The 18,681-nt window shown below is 54.5% G+C and overlaps 1 protein-coding gene across 1 annotated transcript in view; it reads right to left on the bottom strand.

Moving 5' to 3' along the window:
* FA2H (fatty acid 2-hydroxylase) overlaps positions 1-18,681 on the bottom strand; it is a 55,973-nt gene that overhangs the window by 16,510 nt on the left and 20,782 nt on the right. The window contains exon 2 of the mRNA XM_081508693.1: positions 8,788-8,880. Coding sequence (XP_081364819.1) covers positions 8,788-8,880 — 93 coding nt within the window. The remainder of the gene's footprint in view (positions 1-8,787; positions 8,881-18,681) is intronic.

The following is an 18,681-nucleotide window of genomic DNA, read 5'->3' as shown; positions in this document are numbered from 1 at the left end:
GACCTGGTTGGTCCTATAGCAGGAGCCTCCCTTCCCGCCTCCCGCAGCTCATAGCATCCTCCACACAATCTCCTAAGAGACACAAGTGTGTCTTCTCAGGTCTCTTCCAGTCCTGCTCACTGGGGCTTCCCAGGTGTGCTCACAGTAAAGACCCTGCCTGCCAGTGCAGGAGACATAAGAGACACAGGTTCGATCTCTGGGATGGGAAGATCCCCTGGAGGAGGACAGGGCAACCCACTCCAGTATTCTGGCCTGGAGAATCCCATGGACAGAGGAGCCTGGCGGGCTACAGTCCATGGGGTCACAAAGAGTCAGACATGTCTGAGACTTGTCAGCAGCAGCAGCATCCTGCTCACTGATGAGCGTCTTAGGTGGGTGTTAGAATACACTCAACACTGCTTACTCGCTGGTCATTTCCAACACGGCAACTGGCAGAGAAGTGACGATGGCAAGACATGAAAGAAATGACAGCTCAGACCCAATGAGCTGGGAAAGGACTCAGGATAAAGGTCACTTCCTGCTCTACCTGGCCAGGACAGCTTGGCCACTTCATATGCGCGCGCACACACACACACACACACACACACACACACGGCTCTCTTCCTCTGGAGCTGGACCTGCTCCTGGCTTGGCCACTTCATATGCACACACACACACACACACACACACACACACACACACACACACACGGCTCTCTTCCTCTGGAGCTGGACCTGCTCCTGGCTTGGCCACTTCATATGCGCGCGCACACACACACACACACACACACACACACACACACACACACACTGCTCCTGGCCCCTTCCCACCCCTACTTCCTGAGGCTCAGGGGACATAGGGAAGGTGTCAGCAAAAGTCTCCCGGCCTCAGAAGAAGGTTGGGTGAGGGATAGGAGAGGGACCAGCCCAGGCGTGTGGGGGCTTCCATTGCACCTCTCTCAATAGCAAATCCTCCTTTTACAGCAGTGGAACCTGATGGTCGGAAAGCATGGCTGATCGACTCAGAGCAGCCAGCTAAAGCCAGACAGCAGGGATGAGAAGGAGGACACGCCGAGACACCGCTCTGGAGCGCGCTTGTTGGGGGGATGGGGGGGGAGGCTGGGATGAACGCAGAGACCTGGGGCCAAAGGCCAAGCCCCAGGAAGCGCACAACAGTCAGGGTGAGCGTGGCCCAAGCGCCCTGCGTCCCCCTCCCTACTCCACCAGGAGGGAGAGGGCGGGAGTCTCCCGGCTATGCCAGGAATGCAGCCGCAGCAGGGCTGGCAGGGGGACAGGGTAGCCTGCTGCCCGGAGGGCGGGAGGAAGGGTGCTGCCAGGGTGCAGGGGGCCTCTTCTCCTGCCTCACCCACTGTTCAGGGGTCCCTTGTCCTGGGCGGCATGGGGCCGGGTGGCACAAACCTCTTTCCAGGGCCGTCCCGCTCGGCAGCGGGAACCTGCTCATCTCCCGGCAAGGCGCTGCACAAAGGGGGTGGGGGTGGGGGTGGGTCGAGGGGGCGGCCTCTCTGCGTCAGCAGCTTCGCCCACCCCCACAATGGGCCGAGGCGATTGTTCACAGCAATGCGCCCCCAAGCCCCAAGCGCATGGCTCCAGGGTAGCTTTCTGGGCCAAGGAGGCAGGCCGGGCTTCCAACCAGCGGGAGGGGAGGAGGGACGAGAATTCCAGCCCCTGTTTCTGCGGGCTGGTCGCAGGCCCCTGGGCTCAGACTCCAGGTCTATTGTTCTTGGAAGCCTGAATGTTGCGAGTCGGGGCCTTTGATGAGCCCATCTGACAGATGAGGAGACTGAGGCTACAGCTCAGCTGTGAGTGCAGCTCAGCTCTGGGCCAAGGTCCTGACCTCAGCTGGCTCAGGATCCCCCAGGGCAGTTAATTCTCCAGCACGGAGGCTGTGAGGGACCGAGCACCGGAGTCTACTGTGTGACCCACGGGGGCTCTTGGTGGCCTCGCAGGGGTCGCTGCAGGCCCGTCCCATGAGGTCTAATTGGGGTCTCCCAGCTGGACAAGCTCCAGCTCACAGGAGGGGTTCTGCCCCCTGCATACAGGCTCCCTAACCTCCTTGCAGCTGGAGGAGGGGACTCAGGCTCGCTGCCGTGCGCTCCAGGAGATGAGAGCTAGGAGGCCTGGGAGAGGCAGGCGGGGGCGGCCACAGCAAACTCGCCGGTGCCCTGCAGCCCCGCCCAGGCACCCAGCCCACACCGGCGGGTGGACTTTCACCGGCAGCTCACTTTCTGGTCCCCGTTTGTAGGTTCTTCCAGATCCTCCCAACAACCCCACAAAACACGGGGCAGGAATAATCTCCTCTTGTTGATGGGAAACAGACCGGAATTGTCTGTGGTCACCGGGTGGCACCTCCTGCCCCCAGCCTGCCTGGTCCAGTGCCCCTGCAGGGACAAAGAGGGCAGAGCCCAGCCTGCCTGGTGTCTCCCTGGGGATAGTTTTGAGCACTGCTGAGCTCTTAGGTGAGGGTTTCCTGGTGGCTCAGTGGTAAAGAATCTGCCTGCAATGCAGGAGACCTGGGTTCGATCCCTGGGTTGGAAAGATCCCCTGGAGGAGGGCATGGCAATTCACTCCAGTATTCTTGCTTGGAGAATCCCCTGGACTGAGGAGCCTGGCGGGCCACAGTCCATTGGGTTGCAAAGAGACTGAGCGACGGGGCGGAGCAGGTGTGGGGCGGGGAGCAGGGCAAAAACTGGGCCAGGAGGACAGTCCTGGGGAAGCCCCCATGGGTTCCTCCGCAGCCAGGCCCTCCAGACTGCTACTCTGGGGTGGGCCAAAGGCAGGGAGGGGGCTCATGGGGGCCCCAGGTGACTGGGGGTCAGAGTCCTGGGGAGAGGGCCTGGATCATGTTGTCAAGATCGGCCCTCTCCAGGGCAGCTGCTGGGAGCCCTGGTTTCACTTCAGGCTCACCAAGTTCTCAGTGACTTATCTGGGGGCTGTGAAAGGATAAAACTCAGGTGGTCAGCATCAACATCTTTGCCAGGCAGCCCCTGATGCCAAGGGTGTGTGTCTGTGTGTGTAGGGGCAGGGAGGTTGGGGACCTGCATTTTGCTTTGTGACATGCCTGGCTGGATGACTCTACCTGTCTCTTAAAGGAAGAGAGTGGCTCACTCCCACTGGGGTCCTCCAGGAGCCTGAGGGAAGCAAGCGCTGCTGGACTCTGGCTTAGCCTGGGGAGGGATGGGAAGAGGCCTCAGACTGCCCTCACCTTCTGCCACCCCCTCTCCCAGTCACAGGCCTCAGGGTCTTACTCTTAGCCAGCTATCAGGGTGAAAGGGTTCTAGGACCCATGGAGGGGGCAGGTCAGGGGGTTTAGCTGTGACCCCTAAGCTAACCAGCAGAGTGACTTTGACCTTAGGCAGGAGACAAGCTCTTCCTCATGAGTTAAATCAGGATCATTATCTCTTTGTGTTGTTGGAAGAATGAAATCATATTGTTGTTCAGTCACTAAGTTGTGTCTGACTCTTTTCAAACCCATGGGCTGCAGCATGCCAGGCTTCCTTGTCCTTCACCATCTCCCGGAGTTTTCTCAGACTCTTGTCCGTTGAGTCAGTGATGTCATCCAACCATCTTATCCTGCCCTCACTCTTTCCCAGCATCAGGGTCAGCTCAGACTTGAACCGGATCCCTTACAGCTAAGCTAGAGGGGGGTGTGTGTGCTCAGTTGTGTCCAACTATTTGTGACCCCACGGACTGTAGCCCTCAAGGCTTCTCTGTCCATGGGATTCTCCAGACAAGAATACTGGAATGGGCTGCCATGCCCTCCTCCAGGGGATCTTCCTGACCGAGGGATCGAACCTGAGTCTCCTGCATCTCCTGCATTGCAGCATTGATGGAGTCGCTTCAGTCGTGGCCGACTCTGTGCGACCCCAGAGACGGCAGCCCACCAGGCTCCGCTGTCCCTGGGATTCTCCAGGCAAGAACACTGGAGTGGGTTGCCATTTCCTTCTCCAATGCATGAAAGTGAAAAGTGAAAGTGAAGTTGCTCAGTCATGTCTGACTCTCCGCGACCCCATGGACTGCAGCCCACGAAGCTCTTCCGTCCATGGGGTTTTCCAGGCAAGAGTACTGGAGTGGGTTGCCAATGCCTTCTCCATTTACCCACTGAGCTACCTGAAATTAGATAAAAGATAATATTTTTAAGGAACCTCCATACTGTTCTTCATAGTGGTTGTATCAATTTGCATTCCCACCAATGGTGTAGAAGGGTTCCTTTTTCTCCACACCCTCTCCAGCATTTACTGTTTGTAGATTTTTTGATGATAGCCATTCTGACCATGTAAGTTATTCATTTCATTGTATTGCATTTCTCTAACAATTAGTGATGCTGAGCAACTTTTCATGTACCTATTGGCCATCTGTATGTCTTCTCTGGAGAAGTGTCTAGCTAGGTCTTCTGCCCATTTTTTGATTGGGTTTTTTTTTTAATTGAACTGCATGAGCTGTTTGTATATTTTGGAGATTAATCCCTTGTAGGATGCTTCATTTGGAAATATTTTCTCCCATTTGGTGGGTTGTCTTTTCATCTCATTTATTGTTTTCTTTGCTTTCAAATTTAATTAGGTCCCATTTGTTTATTTTTGTTTTTATTTTCATTACTGTAGGAGGTGGGTCAAACAAGATCTTTCTGTGATTTATGTCAAAGAGTGTTCTTCTTATAATTTCTGCTAAGAGTTTCATAGTGTCTGATCTTACATTTAGGTCTTTAACCCATTTTGAGTTTATTATTTTTTTAAATAATTAATTAATTAATTTGGCTGCAACAGGTCTTAGTTGAGGCCTGTGGGATCTAGTTCCTGGATTAGGGATTGAACCCAGGCCACCTGCATTGGAGCACAGAGTCCTAGCCACTGGACCACCAGGGAAGTCTTGAGTTTAGTTTTGTGTATGGTATTAGAGGGTGTTCTGATTTCATTCTTTTACATGTGGCTGTCCAGTTTTCCCAGCACCAAGAGACTATCTGAAGAGAGATTCTTACTGAAGAGACTGTCTTTTCTCCATTGTATATTCTTGCCTCCTTTGTCATAGATTAGTTGACCATAGGGGCCTGGGTTTATCTCTGGGTTCTCTATCTTGTTCCATTGGTCTATATTTCTGTTTTTGTGCCAGTACCATACTGTCTTGATTACTGTAGCTTTGTAGTATATTCTGAAGTCAGGGAGCCTGATTTCTCCAGCTGTTTTTCTTTCTTAAGACTGCTTTTGCTATTCAGGGTCTTTGTGTTTCCATACAAATTGTAAAATTTTTTGATCTAATTCTGTGAAAAATGCCATTGGTAATTTGATAGGGATTGCATTGAATCTGTAGATTGCTCTGGGTAGTACAGTGAGAACTACCATATGATCCCACTACTGGGCACATACCCTGAGAAAGCCATAATTCAAAAAGATCCATGCATCCCAATGTTCACTGCAGCACTATTTACAATAGCCAGGACATGGAAGCAACCTAAGTGTCTACTGACAGATACATGGATAAAGATTTGGTACATATATACAATGGACTATTACTCAGTCATAAAAAAGAATGAAGTTGTGTCATTTGTAGAGATGTGGATGGACTTAAAATCTGTCATATAGAGTGAAGTAAATCAGAAAGAGAAACACAAATATTGCATATATTATGGGATCTAGAAAAATGGTACAGATGAACCTATTTGCAAGGCAGGAATAGAGATGCAGACATAGAGAACAGATGTGTATACATGGTGGGGGACAGAGAATGGAGGTGGGATGAATTGGGAGATTGAGATTGACATATATACATTATCATGTATAAAATAGATAATTAGTAGGCACCTGCTGTATAGCACAGGGAACTCAGCTCAGTGCTCTGTGATGACCTAGATGGGTGGGATGGGGGTAGGGTGGGAGAGGAGGGGATATATGTATACATGTGGTTGAGTCACTTTATTGTACAACAGAAACTAACAACATTGTAAAGCAACTATATCCCAATAAATTAAAAAGATAAATAAGAGCTGTAATTGAGAATGACAACTTCAAAAAAATAATATCGTCAAAGTGTTTAGCCTACAGTCTTTGGCACAGGGTAAGAGCTTAATAAAAGAATTAATTCGGTGCTAATTCCACTGTCCAGGGGGATCTGGACAGGGGGTTCTGCAAACCTCTCAAACCAGACTAGCTCACTCTGGTTCCCAGGAGGCTGGCACTCCAAGTGAGAAGCCCTGCCAAGGACACAATGAAACAGCAAGGACAGAGGGACAAATGGGACAGGTGTGCCCAGAAGCCAGGAGCAGTGGGCGCTCCAACAACTTCCACTGGGTAAGGCTCCACACAGGCTGGTGTCCAGGAAACAGGGAGATGTGTAGGACATAGTGTGAGGTGAGGAGCTTACCTGGTATCTTATCCCACAAGGAAACTTGGGGCCCTGCCCAATAGGTGATGGAAGGTATGATTTAAAAATAATTCCAATAAAATCTCATGCAGAGCTTGAAAGCCAGATGCTGCTGCAACTCTAAGCAGGGCAGGGCCCACTGGGGTTGCGTCCTGGCCCTTTCCTTTCAGAACCTTTACCCTATGCCTCAGCACCGCATCCCTGTTCCCCTCATTCTTTTCAGCGTGGCTGACTCTGGCCCCATCTTCGAGGCTGGGAGGCCGGGCCGGGACCTGAGACTCTCTTCCTTAGCATGAAGGGTTAGCTTTGGCAAGTCCACCCCAGATCCCTGGCTAAAACAAAGTTCCTGCCCTCTTGGCCTCTCTCGAGAACTCCTCGAGGCCCCTGGACTGGGTCAGAAACAGATGGGGGTCTCCCAGCCTCTCATCTCCCCCAGAAGGGCTGGGACGGACCACACAGTATATAAAGGGTAAAAAGGGTAAAAGCAAGGAAAGTACGGTTCGTTCTCGCTAGGCAGTGAGCTCCTTGAGTTGGGTCTTCTCAGTGCCTGGGGGAGGCGTGAAGCTGATCCCCCATTGCTCGCAGTGGGTCTCTCTCTTGCACCAGTCCTTGTCCCCTTCTCTCAGCTCCGGGATGCAGGGAGAGGGACAGGAGGGAGAGAAAGTGTGTGCAAGAGACACAGACAGAGGCGGGGCGCGTGAGTCAGGTGTGACCCGGGCATGCTGGCGAGGGGCCAGGGGCTGGGCCTGGGGGTGTGGGGAGGGAGGCCTCTTTTCACCTCGATGGGGGCAGGGGGATGGCGGCACAGGCCTGGGGGATGTGACTCCCCCGCCTCACACTAGGGGAGCCCAGGGAAATCAGGAGGATCCCTCCCCAGCGCAGGTCTATGATCTGCCCGTCCTCAGCCAGGCTCATGGGACAGCCCCCTCCCTTCTAGGGCGATTCCTTCTGGCTACCCACCCCAGGCCTGGTCAGCTCTCTTTAGGGAGTTTTCCTTCCAACATTCAGTCCCTAAGCCAAGCCCCCACGTGCTGGCCCCAGGGCCCCCTTCATGGGGTCCTCAGAGCACTGCCCACTGGCCGCTGAGCCCAGAGCTGGACGCGTTGCGGCTTCCTCCCCGTCCTGCCCCGTCCACAGCCTCCTTGGCTCCCATCGCAGCTCCTCCTCTCTCAGGCCCAGGTCCTGACTTCACTAGCTTGAAGGCCTTGTCCCTTCACACTGGCTGTCTACCCCTCCACCCTGGTCACATCAGAACAAGCCCAGAGCCCCAGAGCTTCCAGAGAAGCCAGCCATTTGTACCGAGACCCTCGTCCTCTGCCCCAGCCTGGGCGATGAGCAGTCGTGCCTGAGTCTGGCATCAGGGTCAGGAGATCAGGTCCAGGGAGCCCTCTGGGTCATACTGCCCTCAACCTCCCTTTTGGTTGCAGCCCTCCTTGAATGGAACAGGGCACAGGGCCACTTGTCCTGGACTCTCCATTGAAGGACGCAAAAGCGCCTTTGCCCTGGGCTGACGGGCTTCCCTGGAGGCAGTGGCCACTGACCCGTGACCGATGCCATCTCTGGGTCCCTGGGGTCGGGGCCTCAGGAGTCCCGGTCAGACGGGCCCGGCAACCAACCAGTGGGCCCCCACTGGTCAGCTGTGCTCCTTGGGTGCGCTCCTCGCATCTCCCCATGTTGTAATAACATGTTTGGGGGGAGATCTGGCCTCCTCACCAAACTGTGAGCTCCCTGAAGGCAACGGCCTGTCCTGCCGGTCTTTTGTTTCTAGTGTCCAGCACGGGTTGGGAACATTTAAGGACGTAAACACTTGCGTCTATTCCGGGAGGACATGGCGACATGACAGTGGGCAAGTCCCATGAAACAGGCTGGAGGGAAATGCACCCAGTGTGCTTCCCTCCAGTGCTCCCAGGCAATGCCACCCTGCACGTCTCAGCTCTACCGCCACGGGCGACCACCCAGCCCCTCCAGGACCCCCTGACCAGCACACGGGTGCGCCTAACCACGGCCGGATGCTGGTCTCCGAGCGCGCGCCGAGAGAGGCGGGTGGCTGGGCTCTGCACCAGCCTGATGCAGACGGCTCCAGCCCCGTCCCCGCCAGCCACGCCCCCCACTGGTGACTCCTGCCAGTGGTTGCCGGCGCCTGGGGCAGCTCTGCCTTGTGCACGGGTCAAGCTGGGCGTGTCTGCCCCGTCCTCATGTCCTTCTCGGCTTCAGGGGTCCCTGTGGGGGACCTCCCTCTGGGGTCTTTGGTTTCCGGGGACCCACCACCGTGGGCCGGCTTTACTGCCCCAGGTTAAGTTCGTGCGTGAGCTGTAGGTGCCTGCTCCCAGGTCCTCATCTCCCCTTATCATGAACAGCCACAGCCTGTGGTTCCACGCACCCTCCCCTCAGCCCCTCGAGCCCCAGTCACCACCCTGCCCTGTCCCGTGCCCGCTACCTTGTCCCAGTCCACTGCTTTGAGCTTTGGCTCCATCACAGGGTCTGTCTTCTGAGTGTTCGCAGAGGCCACAGACCCATTCTCCACGGGACCCTGGGGAGAGAAGACCAGGGGATTATCGATCGCAGCAAGGGAAGAGAGTCCCAAGCCGGCCCATGACGGGAGCACAGTAGGGGGCAGGGAGGGCGGAAATCAAGGGTACTGAGTGCACGTGAAAGCGGGTAAGCACTGATGCGGGTAGTCTTATTCCTGGCACTTGTCTTCTCCCTTAGAAATATACACCAAAGCGAGAGGCAGAAAGATCCAGGGGAGAAGAGAAGCTGGCAAAGAGACTGGAAGGAAACGAGAGCCATCAGGGGGAACGCCCTGGCCCAGGGGAGCCCTGCCAGCCCCTCCCCAGGCTCCTGGCAGGCTCGCCGCGTCACGCCTGATGACGACAGGCCATGCCTCTCTTCCTGGTGAGTCCACGGAGCTGGTGAGCCACGGGCGGGGTATATAGGGCCACATGCCCGCAGAAGGAGAGTCCGTAGGGCACGCGGGCCAGCCCTCCAGGAACTCCCAGGCACGGGTCAGCAGCTGGACACGGGGTGGGGCTGGCAGAGGAGAGCCCAAATGGGCTCAAGGTCAAACGCAAGGGGCACAGAGGCAGAGGCTGGAGGAAATGGAATGTACCGCGAAAATCACATGGCCCCAGCTGGCCCTGATGTTATGTGGGGTGAGGCTGGAGAGGGCTGGCTGGCACGTAGGGAAGGTGCACATTTCCGTCCAGGAGGGGTGGGGAGAGCTCTTGCCAGTAGGAGAGGCCTGTCCTCTGAGTCCCTGAGACTAACAGAAGCTGTGGGGCTGGGGGCTATGGAGGAGAGGGCCTGAGAGGTTGGGGAATTGCAAGAAGCTGAGAAGACTGCTTGAGCAGCCAGTTGGGGTTTCTGCTGTTACGATTCTTACATTTTTGCTTCCAAATGAACCAAGAGAACCTGATGGCAACAGTGACGCTGTCATTTTCTGGGAAAACCCATATGCAATCCAAGTAACAAGGGGCTTCTCTGGTCCTGTCTTGGTCTGGGTATCTCAGTATTTTTAATTTATGTCACCATGTTAGTATCCCAATTCTTTTTTTTTTTTAAAGCATCTCTGAAGATCTCTTGAGGACAGAGAGGATTTTATAGTATTTCATACAATGAAATTCCCTAGCTATCCAATATAAAAATGTCATATAATAATCTTGTCCCTTTTACTTTTGTGCTATCCTCAAAACACCCCCGAGCGCCTCTAACCATGGTCCTCTCCCCTCCCCTGGCTTCTGTCTCCTGTCCCTCTAACCATGGTCCCCTCCCTCCCCCTGGCTCCTGACTCCCTTCTAACCATGGTCCTCTCCCCACCTCTGGCTCCTGGCTCCCCTCTAACCATGGTCTTCTCACCCCTCCTGGCTCCTGTCTCCCCTCTAACCATGGTCCTCTCCCTCCCCCTCACCCTGGCTCCTGTCTCCCCTCTAACCATGGTCCTCTCCCCTACCCTGGCTCCTGGCTCCCGTCTCTCCAGGTCTTTCCTTAAGTAGGGTGATCTGATCCTTCTCGGCACCCCAACCCCACTCACTCACTCCATCCATCTCTCTCCACAAAAGGCTTGTCTTGGGGTCCACTCATCCCAAGCAGGGAAGGGGTTATCATTTAGATCAGCATATGATTTTTTTGTCTGCGCTACACTTCTCAGACATCCCTGAGTGGCAGACACAGATCTGTTTAGGGCATGTGCTTGGAAGGAACCACTGGAAGCAGAAGGAAGGGTCCCCGTTTCTCAGCACCGGACACAGCACTCATCTATCCATCCCATGCTTCTGCTCAGGCAAGGCTCGGCTGTCTACTGACAGTCTTTGGGAAAATCTTCCCTCTGCTCACTCCCTCAGTTTTCAGGGACGACTTCTGGCTCTTGCCCTCTAGGACTGTACAGGCTCTTTTCACCTGGTAGCTTATATTTACACATGAGAACAGACCACTGCCATTTGCTCTTCCTTAAGATCCCCTTAGGACATAATAGGGTCTCTACGCATAATGATCGGTTCCTGTTCCTCCTCCAAGGTGGGTGTGACTGGGGACGCAGGCAGCACCCGGCAAGGCGCGTGCCTCCCCGGCATGGAACATCCTGTTTCAGGCCATGGGCACAGAGCTCCCATCAGCACTCTGACCACCATCTCACGCGGCTCATTCATTTAACTTCTGGCCACCTGAAGTTCCTTTTTTTCTTTTTTAACGGACTGCTGCTGCTGGCATGGTGTTGAGAGCTGGGGTGGCCCGGAAGGTGATTCGGACCTGCAAACCTATTCACTATGATGAAGACTGGGATGCCCGGAATAGTGATGAACGGGAGGGCAAGAGGCAATGGAAATCAGAGAAACCCTAAGAAATGGGGTCATCAAGGGGAGTTTGCAGGGACGGAAGCCCTGGCTCCATATCTGCCTCTTCTTCAGGGGCTGGCAGTGTCAGTGAGCATCACTATGGTCATTTTCCCTCCTACACACATCTCATCCACACCCACTGCCGTCACCCACTCATCCACAGACACGTGTGTCTGAACATCTGCAGCGTGCCACCCACGCACCAGCTCAGAAGACTCTGCAATGTCCCTGTCTCTCTAACACTGGTCCTGCTCCCTGTCCCAGGGACCACCATATACTTTTCGCCTAACCATTCTAGCCAGAAATGATGTCTTCATTTTCCAATTTAGGAAAAAAACAAAAAAGACACACTTGCCATGTGTCCCACCGCCTCAGCTGGTAGTTATAATTTTCTGCCTCTTTTTGTTTTTGCATGTGTGGGCCATGATCTTGTTTGTCCAATGGTGCTACAGATTCCAACAGGGCAGGAAACTACTGTTTCCCTCTCCTAGGTACCTAGGATGGGCTCTTGAGTATACTTCATGCTCCACTCATATTTCTAGAGTGGACCATGTTTTTGGTGTTGGCTCTCTGCAACCCACTCATGATCCCCTGAGATCCCAGACCCCTGAGTCGCGGCAGGGGTCTCAGGGGACCCTGGCTGTGTTACTGGGGTGGAGCCCTGAAATTCCACAGGGCTCCTTGGAAATGTAAATCGAATGGTGTGAGCACATCTGCTTGGAAGCAATGTGGCGCAGGACGCTTAACACACCACCTGAGAATGCTGCCCCCGGCTGGGTGGGACAGTGCCCAGACACAAGGGTCAAATTCCAGTAATCTCAGCCATAGATCATCCTTAGTGCCCTTTGCCTCAGTCCACGGGACAGACGTGAACAGAACTGAAATTACATTAGTCTGATACAAAATGACAAGCATCTTATCTTGCCAAAACAAGAGGTATTTTTTAAAAAAGTATTTTTTTAAAAAATTATCATTAGCAGCATTTCATAAAGAAAGAAGTAGGTAGAAAACACATGCTTGCCCCACAAAAGGCAGTTCTTCCCAAGGAAGGGCATCTGGCAACCTCACACAAGGATTAAAAAAAAAAAAGATTCTATTTAAAAATGTTTATTAATGCAGAAAAATGACAGCCTAAATTTTTGTTCTGTGAGCATTAATTGTACGTCACTGTTTTCTTGGTTCACGGGGGTCAGTGTGGGGGCTCTAATCTCTGTCTAACAGGAAGTGGATCAAAGGCACTCTTTGTTCCAGCTCTAAGGTTTTCTTAACAAATTACTAAAAATCTAGTTTCACTGAGAGGTGTTGGCTGAAAATGAAAACAGAACTTTCAGGGGACTTTGTTGCTGCTGTTGTTCGGCTGGAAATAGTTCAGGTGAAATGAAGGAGAAGGGGGAGGACCCCAGGCTCCCGGGCCCTCTCTGGTCCTGCCCAGCGTGGGCTCCCGTCTGCCTCCCCAGCCCCAGGCAGTCACGCTGCCCTTGGATCCTGCACCCGCGCCCGTCTAGGGCTGCCCCGGAAGGTGGGGAGAGGAGAGGGGTAAGGGGCAGGAGAAGCTGCCTCCTCCTGTCTTCCTGCCTCCTCCTGCCATCCCAACTTCAGGTAAGTACAGCTTGAGGGTCCTGGAGGCAGCAGGCAGTCATGTCGTGAGTGAGATGCTTTTAGCCAGCAGATCCCAGACTGGCAGCATAAGCAAGGTGCTTTCCCGGTGGCCTCATCTGGACCACAGCCCTCCCTGGGAGGAGCCCAGGTTTATTAACCACGGACTGTACACGACTCTAATATGGGAGGAGATTTCAAGGAGAACCAGAGCAAGTAGCCATGGGAACTGCCAGGAGCAGAAATGCCCTCAGGTACAAGGAAGTGTCCTCTAGTTGACTCTTTTTCCAGAGTCTAGTTGTGAGTTTTCAAAAGGTCTCCCGTTGCAACTTGGGCTGCTCCCACATGAATCAGGGCAGAGGGTGGGTGTTCCAGGAAGGAAGTCCTTCCGGGAGCCATCACACCACAGCACATACACTGATCTGGACCATGCCTTCCAGACTTCCCGGCCTCTGTGTTTATTTTATAGGTGAGCTGGGCTCAGTCTTGAATTCCACGGTCAAACACCAACCATGAATCAGAAGTGTGTAAAGGTCATTCCTAGGGACTAAGGTACAACTCAGACTTAAAAAGAACTCTAAAAAATTTTTTGTAGAAACTTCCACAATGCATTATTTAATAGACTCTCCTGACCCTGGAAGCAAGCCTTAAAACCAAAGACCCTTAACCAAAGAGCATGAGCAAGTGAAGAATACTTGTGTGCTTTTCCAGGTTTAGGACGTTGTTCTGGGTCCTGCCTTCAGACTGTACAGCCACAGACTTTGGGGAAGGGAAGTGAGTAGTCTTGTAGTCGGACACACAGCGACTTTCGTAAGAATGATCAGCCAGAGTGCTGACAGGTGTGGCTTGATGTGGGTGTTCAACCCACCTGTGCCTGATGACAGCTTTCCTGGAGGGTCTACTCAAGTGACCCCAGACTGTCCCAGAGTAGCAAGGATGGAGCTCCTGGCCTTTCCACCCTGGGAAGGCAGATGGCAGACCTGGCTAGAAGCATATGTTATGGTCAGGCCCAAGGCTGTTTGGGAGGAGCTGGTGAGCTCAGCAAAGTCGTTCAGGGGCTGAAAGCATATTGCTTTGCTGTGCCTCTTCCGGGGACTGTCTCCCAAGCCAGAGTGCAAGCTCCATGAGGGTAGAGACCCTGCTTCCTTGCTCCCTGCTGGGTCCTCAGATGCTGGCACAGGGTCAGCACTCGGATGTGTGCTGAATGGCATGTCATGCGTAGATGGTGGCCTGGTTAGGCTCTGGGGGTCCCGGCAGACAGGATGCCTAATGGGGGAGGGAGGAGGGCAGTATCCCACTCTAAGGAGACTGGGTAGGCGGTACTGCCCACCCACAGCTGGAAGCCACTGGACGTGCTGGGCAATATGGGGGAGGGGAGGAGGAGGGCCCCTGAGCTCCTTTGGGCCTCCCAGCCACGGCCCCAGGCCACAGGGAGAGACATCAGTGAGACGGCAGCAGCGGCGCAGTTTTCTCCCCCCGCTGCAGCTCCTGGCTGCCCACGGAGCGGGCTATCCTCCGGGCCAGCCCAGGCCCCTGCTCCTGTCTCACAGAGACGCTCCTGCAGGCGCCACCCCTCCCTCTCCGAGGCTCCCTGGGCCGCCCCCTCCTTTCTCATAAATTAAGTTCAGACCTGAGCTCACAGAGGACCCAGGAGTGGTTCCCTGCCGGCTCTGTAAAGTTCCAGCCGCTTACCCCAACACGCCTGCCTCTCGGGGAGGCAGCCTTCAGGGAGAAGAGTCCAGGGCCAGCTGCCCAGTCCAGGCCCTGCAGATTCACTCTAACGCAGAGACCAAGTTCTAGGCCCACCTCCCTCATCGACCTGCTTTGTGACTTGAGGGTCTTCCTCTTGGAACGAGAAATGCTTCTCTCTGGCAAGGGCATCCCAAGTTCCTGCTCTCTTCACAAGCTGGGCAGGTGCCACCCATGAGTGAAGCAGGCAGAATATGGTGCATGATGCAGACTCATTCTGTTTGTAACTAAACACATAGGAGTACTCTTCACTTCCTTGAGGAAAGAGGCTTACTCCCATTTTTCTTAAAACATGAGGCACCAAGAAACAAAAAGACAAGCAAGACCGTGAGGAGCCCTTTTGCTGGAGTCAGGGGTACAGAGAAAAAAAAGAAATGCAACATGCGCAGTAATCGATGGTCGCTGTCTTGTGGTCATGGTATGGGGAAGGCTGCAGGGGAGGGTGGGCCCTGCAGCAGCCTGCAGGGGTCACCCCCCCTGGAAGGGGGCAGCCCCGACGTGGGTCCAGGTCAGGTAAGGATGGGGCCCAGTGCTGTCAGACCTTCTGATTTCTAAGAAAAGCTGAAAAACTAGATTCTCTGTGAAATCTCCAGAATTTAAGAATCTGCTTCACATTTAAAATGAATGACGTGGGCCAAACCAGTCTGTCTGAGCGCATACACAGCCCTTGGTCCACCGGCCTGCAGCACCTGGTGAGCCTCAGCCCTCCCGCCCCCAGGGGAGCCGCGGGGAAGGGTGGGTGTGGACGTGCAAGAGCAAGGCCTCTGTCTCCTGGAAACCCACGGGGCATCCAAGTGTGCCCACCCAGCTCCACCAAGGCCCCCAGCGGGTTGGCGACAGACTGACTCCGAGGTGGGGGAGCAGAGCCCGAGTGAAGTTCAGTGAATGGCAACCGGGCCTCCTCCGTCCTGTCTAGGCAGGAGGATCGGCTTCAAGGGAAAGCAGGGGGTCAGGAAGCGGAAGTGGGTGGGGGATTCTGACTTTTACTGGCCCTCTTTCCCCTCAGGGTGCCTGGAAAGGAGACGAATCTGTGGGGGTGAAGTGACCGCAGGGGAGACGCAGCCGTGCCCCAAGGATGCTCCTCCCTCCAGGGCCTCCCTCCCCTGAGAGCGCTGACCTGACCCTCCCCACGCCCAGCCCGCCTCCAACCCCCCGTGCTGACGTCCTAACCCCCAGCCCATCAGAACGGGGCCTTATTTGAAACTCAGCAGGTGTACTTAGTTAAGATGAAGTGATTCGGGTGGGCCCTAATCCGGTGTGCCTGGTGCCCGCACAGAAAGGTGAAATGTGGGGACACACACCCCCTCTGGAGAGCACCCTGTGAAGAGTCAGGTGGAGCATCTGCGAGCCCCAGGCTGCCAAAGCTTGCCAACCCACCAGCCGGAGCCAGGGAGCGGCCTGGGGCGCTCTCTCCCTCACAGCCCTCGCTAGGAGCCCAGCCCGCCACACCTCAGAGCTCTGGCCTCCAGAACCATGACACACCAATTCCTATTGCCCAAGCCACCCGGTCTGCCAGACTCCCCTGCAGCAGCACCAGCAAGCGAATCAGAGGCCTGAACCAGTTTCTCCTGGGTTTGACTCAGGGCCCTAGAAGGAGAATGAATCCCACGGGGAATGAGAACAGATGATGGAGGCGTTCAAGGAGACGTGCAAGTGAGACCCGAGGCCGCAGCAGACACCGGGGACTTGTGATTGGCACAGCCCTCTGCCAGGCCCCTGGTAGCCCACACAGACAGCCCTGGAGAGCTGGGCAATTGAGTCCCCCCTCCCCAGCCCACCGTCCCCGTCTAGAGCCAGGGTGGTCGTGGTCCCCTTCTTCAGGGCCTGAGAAGTCTCGCTCCAGCACGTGGAACCCTATGTTGGGGTGGCAAGCTGCCCTGTGGCTCTGGCGGACTGCAGTCATCTCTGATGTAGACCTCAGCCTACTTGGCCATCCCCACACCCACTGCAGCCGTGCGGCTTCTGGGACGTCGGCACCCGCTCCCCAGCAAGGGCCATTCCCACCTGCGCGTGCGGCCATCGGCTCACAGCCATCAACACAATTCTCCCTGAGGATGTGTTCCCTGCACGGGGGAAACTGAGGCACAGAGGGCCCCAGTCACTGATCTAAGGGCTCGCCAACGGCCGCTGGGAGAGTCGGCCCGGAAGCTGCTTCCAGCGCTGTCCCCGCCGGGGGGACTCACCGGGATGCTCCGAGCCCCTGCCATGGGACCCCCGGCCCCTCGCCAGTGCTCCAGGCTGTCCCTAGAGAGGGTTTGCTTGGAGGGTGCGTGATGGGGAGAGAAAAGCGAAGAACAACAGAAAGCCTGCACTCTGCGGCCACAAACAAGCCGACCACAGAGGCGCTGAAAGGAGGCTGTGTGCGGCGGGGCGGGGGCCGCGGGAGGCGGGGGAGCTGCATAAAGGGGTGTTGTTCGGGAAGGCCGGGGCTGGGCACCGCGGGGCAGACAGATGGCCTTTTATCCTGCAGCCTGGGCTTGGCCTGAAAACTCTTTTTCTGAAATGGGATGGTGCCCCAGGTCCTGGGTCCAGCTCTCCCCCACTCCCCGGGGGCCCAGCAGGCACTGGGGGTCCAGGTGTCTCACCATACCTGGGCTGTATGTGGCCCAGGCAGGCCCTGGGAGAAGGGGCCCTGTAACTGCACCGAGGGGCTTCCCTGGGGAGAAGCTCCTGTTAACAAGCCCACCCCCGCGGTCCCCAGGGGGCAGCGTCGGAGCTGCTTTGTTTTTGTCACCAGAAACTTGGGGGCAAAAATGAAGGCGGCAGGACCTGCTTGCTTCCATCCCCAGTAGGCTGCTGTGTGATGAAGTCGAAATCAGAAGCCAGATCCTGTGCCCTATCCGAGCCTGAAGACATTGTAACAAACCCTTGACATGCAAAAACCCAAAACCAAAACAAAAACCACGCCTGGCAGATGAGAGGCCACAGACCCCTAGAGCACACCCACATCCTGCCTGCCCAGTCACTGCAGAGGGACCAGCTCGGCCAGCCACCCTCCCTGTGTTCATGGCAGGAAGACAAAAGGAGAAGAGAAAATGCGTAGGAATAGGAAGCGTGTCCTGAGGTGTGCCTCATGCCTGCGCTCAGGAGGTTTGGGGATGTGGACAAGACAGTCCCAGCCTCCACATATCCTTGATGTCCGTTTCAGCAGTGCTGTGACCCCGCATTGCTCCTAACTGTGAAATGAGCCCCCTTGAATGACGTCATCAGCAACCCTGTCACCAGAAGCAGGAGCCAGCATAGGTGGGCATTCCAAGACATCGGGAAAGGGGGACAGCGGATTGAAAGTACTAAATTACCACCCCAAACTCACGACAGTGTCCCACAAGTTTCTGGGCTACTAATTTGACTCTCTACCAAGTCCTGACATGGACCATCTGCATCCATGCAGATCACTTCTGTTCAGATGAGGGCACCATTTCCAGGAAGTCACCAAGAGTCTCCTCCTTGGTCCTGCAGTACCAAACCCTGCATCACCTGTAGTGGTCGGATGGGCGGGACCAAGAACTTCAGCTCTGATGAGCAGCATCAGCAACTACGGGAGACAAGCTGTTCAAGGTTTAGCCTTTCGTAGATTCAACGGGACATTTCTAGACTGTGGTCTCTCAAGTCTCAGACCTCAAGGCACCTCAGGTGGGCTTACAGAATGTGTTACCCACAGGGAAGACACACTTAAGCCAAATAAAATATGTTATCTGCTTACTGACTCAACTTATATAAAAAACCAATTTCAGATGTAACACTCCTTTCTGTAAGGATTAAGCTCAAAATGCTATTTTGCTGTTTTATTAAAAGAGAAGCAAGACCACAGATTTACAAATAACCTCAGATATCACTATCCCAGAGGCAAGATTTCAAAATGTGCCTTTTATAATCTAATAATTTAAGAAAGAAAAACACTGCTGTTCTCCTCTGTTTACAAAATGGCAAAAGATTATATTGCTAGAAACAATAAAAGTCACTGAGCTATTTTGTAAACAGAGCAATAATAATAAAAAGACTGTCTAACTCTAAATCTGTTTTCTTTTCCACCCTCATTTGACCTGACAACTTCCAAATCCACTGCATGTTTTTTAAATTAGCCAAGTCCACACAGTGAGCCCTAGAACTAGTACCTCTTCATGAGTTATAACCTACACTCCCTGTTTTATGCTCAT

Source organism: Giraffa tippelskirchi, chromosome 7 (genome assembly GCF_054371585.1).
Source record: "Giraffa tippelskirchi isolate mGirTip1 chromosome 7, T2T-mGirTip1v1.2.pri, whole genome shotgun sequence".
NCBI lineage: Eukaryota > Metazoa > Chordata > Mammalia > Artiodactyla > Giraffidae > Giraffa > Giraffa tippelskirchi.
The sequence above is the reverse complement of the archived record's forward strand: the minus strand, read 5'-3'. Positions and strand labels throughout refer to the sequence as shown.